Source organism: Cricetulus griseus, chromosome 4, assembly GCF_003668045.3.
Source record: "Cricetulus griseus strain 17A/GY chromosome 4, alternate assembly CriGri-PICRH-1.0, whole genome shotgun sequence".
In the NCBI taxonomy this organism is placed as follows: Eukaryota; Metazoa; Chordata; class Mammalia; order Rodentia; family Cricetidae; genus Cricetulus; species Cricetulus griseus.
The window spans coordinates 115944615-115953288 of NC_048597.1; the positions used below are offsets into that span (position 1 = coordinate 115944615).

The window sequence follows — 8674 nt, forward strand, 5'->3', positions numbered from 1 at the left end:
GTAAGGAAGGTTCGTTGTGCCTGAAGACAGTATGCTCCAACAGCTGGACATTAGAGCTGTCAGCAGACTCCACAGCTGCCTCTTGATGCCTATACCCTTGGGAAGTTTTGTTTTTTGTTTTTTTGAGACAGGGTTTCTCTGTGTAAGAGTTCTGGCTGTTGGGACTGGAGAGATGGCTCAGAGGTTAAGAGCACTGACTGCTCTTCCACAGGACCTGAGTTCAATTCCCAGAAACCACATGGTGGCTCACAACCATCCATTTATGAGATCTGGTGCCCTTTTCTGGTGTGCAGATATACATGGAAGCAAAATGTTGTACACATACTAAGTAAATAAAATCTTAAAAAAAAAAAAAAAAAGAGTTCTGACTGTCCTGGAACTCACTCTATAGTCTAGGCTGGTCTCGAACTCACTGCCTTCCAAGTGCTGGGATTAAAGATGAGCACCACCACCACCCAGTTTAGCCTTGGGAATTTGACCTTAATTAGACCCAGGCAGTGACTACGAATTTTCAAACTTGTTCTTGTAAACGCCCATGGGGCCTTCACAACACAACACATGTCAGATCTCTACCCCAGCCCTAGCTGCTGTGGAGTTCAAACACCTTGCCCCAGACTCCTGGCCACGCCCTGAGTTATTCCCACTTCATGTTATTATTGGTCAACTCCTGCAAGCTCAGGGAGAGGTAGCTTTGCCTTGCCCCTGTTCACAGTTCACTGTCCACGTGGCTCAATGTGTAGGGTCAGAGCAGGGGGCAGAAGTGGGGGTGCGCTCAGGCCCCCGGGATCAAAGTCAGAGGACTGGGTTTTAGAGGGTGTGTGTACATAAGCTGTGCTTGCCCCTGTGGACCTCCCCTCTAGAACATGGAGGTCTCGTCAGGTCCCCTGCAGCTGAGTCTCCAAGTTTTTGCTGTGCTTCAGTGGGTCTTTCATCCTTGGGACTTGGTGAGCCCCCAAAGGCCTCGGAGTCAGACAAACCTGGCTGTCGGTACTCTCCTTGCCCATGATCCCAAGGAGACAGAGTAGGATCTCTGGGGTCCTAGAAGGAGTCTGGGCTTGGGAGAGTCAGTCAGAGGGGAGGAAAGGGGTTAAACATTCAGGTTCTTTTAAAAATATTTTTATTTTATATATTTATTTGTGGGGTGGGCATGTCCCCGCCACAGCAAATATGTGCAGAACAGAGGACAGCTTGAAGTAATCATGTCTGTCGTTTCATTATATAAGACTGGGGGATCGAACTTGGGTCATCAGGCTTGGCAGCAAGCGCCTTTACTATCTCAGCCATCTTGCTCTGACACCTTGGTTCTTCTTTTTTTTTTTTTTGTAATTTTTTTATTAGTTCAAATTAGGTACAAGCTTGCTTCACATGGCAATCCCTTCTTCCTCTCCCTCCCCTTCCCCCAACCTCTCACCTGCCCTCCACCCCATCCACCCTCCACTCCCCAGGCGGCTCCCCAAAGTCCGGCTCCCCAAAGTCCGACACATTGGTTTTAGCATGCCTCTGTATCTTGTCCTTCAGCTCTGTTCTGCCTGGTGGCATTGGTCCTAGCCTCCTTAGGCCAGGCCTGGACCCTCATGGTCTTTTACCTGGCCTGGCTCTACAGAGACAGACACACACCCAGGATGGGGGGTCGCGGTTCTGCTTGGGTCCGGAACTGGGCAATCCAGAGGTATTTCCGAGACTACTTCCCCATCTCGGTGAGGATCCCAGACAGTGGGCTGGATTGATGGATGGGTGGGGTTTCAAGAGACAAATGCGGCTTTCCCTCTCCCACCTCCAAAGCTGTTCCTCTCTGGGAATCATGATAACATCCGTAACCTTTGCTCTCCAGCTGGTTAAAACGGCCGGGCTGGATCCATGCCAAAACTACCTTTTTGGTTTCCATCCTCACGGGGTCCTGGTTGTTGGGGCCTTCAGCAACTTCTGTACAGAGGCCACAGGCTTCTCTCGCCTCTTTCCGGGTCTCACATCACACCTGCTCATGCTGCCATGCTGGTTCCAAGTGCCTCTCTTCCGAGATTACATCATGACCAGTGGTAAGGAAACCCTTTTCAGGATCCCGGGCGCCGGGGTGAGGGTGGGGGTGGGGGTGCCTGTCTTCGCCTCTCTCTTGGTGGTGTCCAAGTATCCCAGCCTTTGCCCTCCTCACCCAGGGTTAGTCTCTCTTCCTATCTCTTGTCCCGCCCCGAGGGTGGCCAGGGGCTGTACTGCTGTGGGAGGCCCCCTGCAAGCTTTGGAGGCAAAGCCTGGGCAGGTGGCGGCAGGGTGGATCCACCGGAGCTGCCCTGCAAGAGAGGAGCATGGAGCGCGGTACCCTCAGGCTCCAGTCAGCTTAATGCGTGTCTCTTCCTGCTCCTCCAGGGTTTCTCTCCTTTGGAGAGAATGAGCTCTTCTAGCAGTATCCCAACCCGCCAGGCTCCTGGGTGCGGAGGGTGCAGGAAGCTCTTCACGCGATGCTGAGTGTGGCCCTGCCTCTCTTTCATGGTTGCCTGGGTCTCCTGATACCCTTCCGTGTGCCCATCCACACCGTGGGTGAGTCATATGTCTCTCTCCTCTCCCACAAGGGGGACTGTTCCCTTAAAGTCTGATGTCTATCCTAGCTCTCTGGTCCACGAGTCCAAGCTGTCCGGCCTGATCCCCTGTTAGTGGGAGATTTAGGGACATCTTAACAGTCAAGTCTTCTCCCCTCCTGTTTCTTCTACAGTGGGTGCCCAATTCCAGTCCAGCGAAGCCCGAGGCCCAGCCAGGATCAGGTGGATCAGTTGCACCAGTTGTATGTATGTAGAGGGGCTCATACAGCTGTTTGAGGGATACAAGAAACGATTTAGTGTCCCTGCTGATCAACACCTTGTTCTCACCTAGGCATGTCCGTGTCCCTGTGTCCTGGCCTTCCTGACTGCAGGGGTTGGGGGTGGGGGATGGAATTAAATGTGGAAACAGACAAGAAGCATTTGTGTATTTTGTACAAGTTCAGGGGAGGGAGAGATGACCACAGGTCAGGGGACCCCATTGTTCCCACTGATTCTGGTAGTCTTGACCACTCCCAGGGACCTGAAAACAGACTGCATTGCCAGTGCCTGCCAGCTTGTCTGGGTCCTCCAGCCCTGCCTGGCCTGTATGCTGGACATCAAAGTCTCAGGTCCCCACCCATGGGGCCCTGTGGGTCACTGGGTGGGTTGGCCAGCTGCTTCTTGCCTACTCCCTACCTTAATGCCTCAGTCACCAGGGAGGCCAGTGTTGTCTCTTCTGCACTCTGAGCTCCTCCCAGTAGCCTGCCCAGACTCATTGACCAAGGAAGTTCAAAGATCAGTTCAAGAAGGAGTCTAAAAAGTTCTGGGGCTCCAGGTCCAACATCTGATCATCCCAGAGGAGAACTGCTCCCTGTGAGATCACACTCCCAAACCTTCACCCTCTCCAGTTCCTGCGTCCTGGAGTCCTGGTGCAAAGGGAGGCCACTGGGACTGCTGTCCCATAGCCTCTGGCTTTCACCATGAAAACACAGCAGAAGCAACTGCTTGAAGTGATAGGCGCTTACCAATATGTGCTTACTTTTCTCTTCATGGGTAAGAGTGACTGGAGAGGCTTGGGAAGCAGGGCAGGCAGGGGGGCCCAGAGACAAGGAAGCTAGGGAAAGGACATTGGAGGCCATCTGTCTGCTCTGTTACCCCTGTGGGCTCCAGGTACCAGGAAAGGGCCAGAGGAGACCGCAGGGCTGCTCAGCAGGGGTGGAGGGGAGGGAACAGATTGTTTTGGTTGACTGCATGACAAAAGCTGAGTCATTTTCCCCTGTCACCCAGGCCTTTTCTGTACCCTTCTGGTCTTCTTGCTCCTTTTTACCCGGCTCTGGTCCTTCTCTTTCCTCTATTTGGTGTGGCTGTACCTGGACTGGAACACACCCATCCAAGGTAAGTCTTGGACATCAACCTCTGGTCATGAGACATGCTTTTCCATTGTCTGTGTGTTTGCACCCGAATGTGGGTTTTTTGTTTTTGTTTTTCTTTTTAAATGTGTGTGGGTGCAGGTATGTGGGTTCACCTGCTGCCTGTGGAGACTGGAGGTTGATTCTGTTACTCTTCCACCTTGATCACTGAAGCAGGGTCTCTCAATCAAACCTAGAGCACACTGATGTGGCTGTTTTTAGTAGCCAGCATGCTCTGGGGATTCCTGTTCCACCTTCTGAGGCTGGAATTACAGTGACTTTCATGCCCACTTGGCAGCTACATGAGTTCTGGGGATCTGAACTCTGGTTGTTTTGCTTGCCTGGCAAGTGCTTGACCCTTGGGCCATCTGCCTCTGGTCCAGAAGATACAGTTTTCCCAGGGAACCCTGTCATCCTGCCCCATCTCTCTGTGTGCAGGTGGAAGGCACAGCAGGTGGATGCGAAAGTGGACAGTTTGGAAACACCAAAGAGATTATTTCCCTATCAAGGTGCAAGTCCAAACTCTGGGAAGACCATCAGTCTCCTTCCTCTCTGCCACCTACTCACCTTCCTCCATGCTGGAGCCTGCACTGGATGTCTGAGCTCAGGGATGGGGTGATATGTGAGATGGGGTCCCTGTGCCTTTAACCCCATCTTAGGACCTTGAACTTGGGGGTAAAGGACGTTCTTCCCAGCGGTTATCTTGTATCTTCTTCTATTGTATTCTATCTTGTATCTTTTTTATTTGCTTTTTAAATTTAATTTTTTTGAAGTTTACAGTTTACTTATTTGGAGGTGGGGAGGGGCCTGTGCATGCCTCCATTTGCCCTTAGCAGTCAGAATCCAGTTTTCTTCCACCATGGGGGTCCCAGGGATTAAACTCAGCGTGTGTGAACAGTCTCACCTGACCCTGCATTGTCTTCTGTGCCTCTTCCTCCCCACATCTCCCCAAACACCTCAAAGCTACTGAAAACGGCAGAGCTGCCAGCTGACCGGAACTACGTGCTGGGTGCCCACCCCCACGGGATAATGGCCACAGGAATCTTTTGTAATTTCTCCACTGACTGCAATGCCTTCTTCCAGCTCTTTCCTGGGCTTAAGCCTTGGGTAGCCACCCTGGCAGGAGTCTTCTATCTTCCTATCTATCGAGAATACCTCATGTTCAATGGTGAGCCTTATCCTAGCCTTGTGTCAGCTTGACACAGCCTAGAGCCATTCGAGAAGGGAGTCTCATTGAGGGATTTCCCAGATCAGGTCGGCCTGTGGATATGTCTGTGGGAGACCCGTCTCAATTATTAGTTGATGTAGAAAGACCCAGTGCACAGCGGGCAGCAGCATTCCCTGGACCTGTGTAAGAAGGTTAGCTAGGCATGACTCTGCAAATGAGCCTGTAAAGAAAATTCCTCCACAGTTTTTTCTTAAAGCTCCTGCTTGAGTTCCTGCACTGACTTCCCACAACGACGGACTGTAACCTATAAGCTGAAATAAACCCTTTACTCCCCTAAGTCACTTTTGGCCAGAGTAAACCCAGTAACAGAGACGAAAGTGCCCATGGATTACAGGGCATCCCCTCCATAACTAAAAAGATCCTCACGCAGCAAATCCCTACTTGGGTAAGAGAACCCGCTTGGGCATTGGTCCTACTCAGAGGGGGACCCCAAGTGTGTTGTACAGGATACAGGGAACAAAGAACAGGATGCCAGGCTCACTCTTTCTGTATGGAAGAGTGGAGGTGGGAGGGCCAGGGAGCTGGGGAGAGGTGGTGGCAGTGGCCCACTTTTGTCCACAGGGTTATGTCCTGTGAGTCGACAGAGTCTGGACTTCATTCTGTCACAGGCCCAGCTTGGCCAGGCAGTGACCATCCTGATTGGGGGTGCCCAGGAATCCCTGTATGCTGCTCCAGGGGAGCACCGCCTGGCACTGAGAACACGCAAAGGCTTTGTGCGACTGGCGCTAAGGCATGGGTGAGTGGAGCTGCAGATTCTTCACAGGTTGCTTTGTAACATGTAGCCCAGGCTGTCCTTGGACTCACTATGTAGCTGAGAATGACTTAGAACGCCTGATTCTCCTGCCTCCACCTCTTGAGTACTGGGATTACAATAAGTGTGTACCATCATGTCGGGGTTATATGTGCTGGGGAGGCAATCCAGGGCTTCATGCATGCCAGGTGAGTATTCTACCTGAGAGATAGAGAGATAGAGAAATATCTATAACACACACACACACACACACACACACACACACACACACACATGGACAAAAGAGGGCATCACATCCCCTGTCTAGAGTTACAGGCAGCCAACTGTGAGTTGCTCAACACAGTGGTAACTCTGTAATAACAGCACATACTCTTAACTTCGTAGCCATCTTCCCAGCCCACACCTGGATTTTCAAAAATGTCTTTAATTTTATGTGCATGTGTGTTTGCCTGCCTGCACGTCTGTCCATGCGCTGTGTGTATGCAGTGCCCAAGGAGACCAGAAAAGGGCATTGGATCTCCTGCAATTGCAGTTAGAGACAGCTGTGGGGATACCATGTGGGTGCTGAGACTCGAATCCAGGTCTCTCCACCACCATCCTTTGCATCTGGGAATCAAACTCCGGTCTTTACCATTCCATAGCAAGCACTTCACTGTCTGGGCAATATCGCCAGATCCTCAGCCCTATCTCAATGCAATGGATGGCTTGGAGCCGGGTGTGGTGAGACAGAGCAGCCTGGGAGACTTAGGCAAGAGGAGACTACAACAAGCCTTTTTTCCCTCTCGCCATCCTTCCCAGGGCCTCCCTTGTGCCTGTGTATTCCTTTGGGGAGAATGATATCTACAGAACCAAGTCCTTTGACCAAAACTCCTGGCAGTATCGGTGCCAAGTTGCCTTCAAGAGACTTATGGGATTCTCCCCTTGCATCTTCTGGGGCCGTAGTCTCTTCTCAGCCGAATCCTGGGGTCTGGTACCATTTGCCCAGCCTATCACTACTGTGGGTGAGTGGAGGTCTCTGGGGAAGGGAGTTCCTGTCAGCTCCATTTGCAGCAGGAGAGCCTTCTCATCCGGTCTCCCCTCCCTGCAGTGGGCCGCCCTATCCATGTGCCCCAAAGCCTCACACCCACCGAAGACCACGTGGACCATTATCACCAACTCTACATGAAGGCTCTGGAACAACTGTTCGAAGACCACAAGGAGGCCCATGGTGTCCCTGCCTCCACCCACCTTACCTTCTACTAGACCTGAGACCCCGAACCCTGGGCCTGGAGACTTCCACCAAGGCATGCTCCACTCCTTCATAAATGCTAATTCTGCAGTGAACATGGCCAACCCCATCCCAAGGTGCTCCAGAGTGCCCTCCCTCCCCCAGTCGCGGTCTCTGCCCTGACCCTGAGTCTCTTCCCAGTGAATCTTGGCTGTTTTTTTGACCTCAGTTAAGTCATTACTCTATTTGCTTAAGTATTTACCAACATATGTTAATTATACACAACAGCACATCTCATGGGCCTGGAGAGATGGCTCAATAGTTAAAAGCACTTGTTGCTCTTGCAGAAGATCCAGGTTGGAATCCCAACACCCATATGGAGGCTCACAACCACCCGTAACTCTAGTTGCAAGGGATCCATTGTCCTCTTTTGACCTCCACAGGCACTAGGCAGGCACATGGTACACACACACATTCATGCAGGCAAACACTCATTCACATAAAATAAATGAATCTAAAACTCTCAACTACTGGGGTTTTTTGTTTGGTTGGTTAGTATTTGTTTTTCTGTGAAGCTCTGGCTGTCCTAGAACTCACTCTGTAGACCATGCTGACCTCAGAGACCTGCCTGTCTCCTGGGTGCTGGCATTAAAGGCATGCGCCACCACACCCAGCATCTATCAAAGTATGACATTTTCATGCATGTATACAATGTATTTGATCATACTCACACCCATGACCCTCTCTGGTCCTATTCCCTTCCTGTTTCCGACTGATCTGTCTTCTACTTTCCAGTCTTTTTGTTCATTTGTTTGTTTGTTTGCACTTAGGGATCCAGTGAGTTTCATCAGAATTATTTACACAAGTATGGTCACCTCACCCTCCCATAGCAAGCATTAAGCTTCACCCCATCCCCAAGGGTGATGGACATACTATGAAACTGCCCTCTAAGTCTGTGTGTCTCCATACCCATAGATCAGTGCAACTCCTAGACCTTATCAGAAAAGCTCCTTGTGGAGTGGACAATGGTTCAGGTAGAAACTTAACTAAACAAAGCACAGAGAACAAACATCAACTGAGTGCTCAGCCCTAATTAGGACACCATCTAGATGCAGGCACCATCTAGGTAGAGGGGAGCAGAAAGACTAAGAGTCAGAGGTCAGGGCAGACTGGAGTAAAACAGTGTCTTCTGGATGCAATAGGACCTTGCTCTCATAAACTCACACCAACTGGGTTTGCTGCACAAGGTCAAGCCAGTACTGCAGGGGGAGGAGCCACAAGACCCCTCCCCTAGCTGAGGAGCTCTGGATAGCTGAAGGCTTCTGGAGAAGAGAGAGACAGTTTTCACAAATTTGTGTATCTCTGCACAGAGGCCATGCTAACCTTCTCTGTATCATTCCAATTTTAGTATATGTGGTGCCAAAACGAGCACGAGGCAGTTTTAAGGGTATCGACCCTGGTGTAGACCTACTCCAGCAGATCTATCCATATTCATAAGTATATGGGTACCACAAACTGGAATCGCTGAGGTATGAAGAGAGAGAGAGAGAAAGGGGGGTTATATAATTG

The 8674-nt window shown here is 50.9% G+C and overlaps 1 protein-coding gene, 1 non-coding gene and 1 pseudogene across 2 annotated transcripts; 2 read left to right on the forward strand and 1 right to left on the reverse strand.

Moving 5' to 3' along the window:
- The first annotated feature begins 1574 nt into the window (after positions 1–1574).
- On the forward strand, positions 1575–3475 carry LOC118238736 (annotated as a pseudogene).
- On the forward strand, positions 3252–7597 carry Mogat3 (monoacylglycerol O-acyltransferase 3). The gene is made up of 7 exons (XM_027416218.2): positions 3252–3563; positions 3798–3905; positions 4358–4428; positions 4883–5087; positions 5709–5883; positions 6697–6899; positions 6986–7597. Exons 1-7 carry the CDS (start codon positions 3491–3493, stop codon positions 7138–7140), a joined length of 990 nt encoding a protein of 329 aa, XP_027272019.1. The 5' UTR covers positions 3252–3490; the 3' UTR covers positions 7141–7597.
- An 836-nt stretch (positions 7598–8433) lies between these two features.
- LOC113835705 lies at positions 8434–8537 on the reverse strand. Its single transcript, XR_003485389.1, has one exon. It is a non-coding gene; the product is annotated as a U6 spliceosomal RNA (small nuclear RNA).
- Between the last annotated feature and the right edge of the window lie 137 nt (positions 8538–8674).

Bases quoted from the DNA above. Each gene is read 5' to 3' on its own strand.
- Mogat3 (XM_027416218.2), top strand. From the start codon at position 3,491: ATGAAAACACAGCAGAAGCAACTGCTTGAAGTGATAGGCGCTTACCAA. The intron at 3,564-3,797 runs GTAAGAGTGACT...CCTGTCACCCAG, and splicing joins GCTTACTTTTCTCTTCATGG to GCCTTTTCTGTACCCTTCTG. The intron at 5,088-5,708 runs GTGAGCCTTATC...TTTTGTCCACAG, and splicing joins AGAATACCTCATGTTCAATG to GGTTATGTCCTGTGAGTCGA.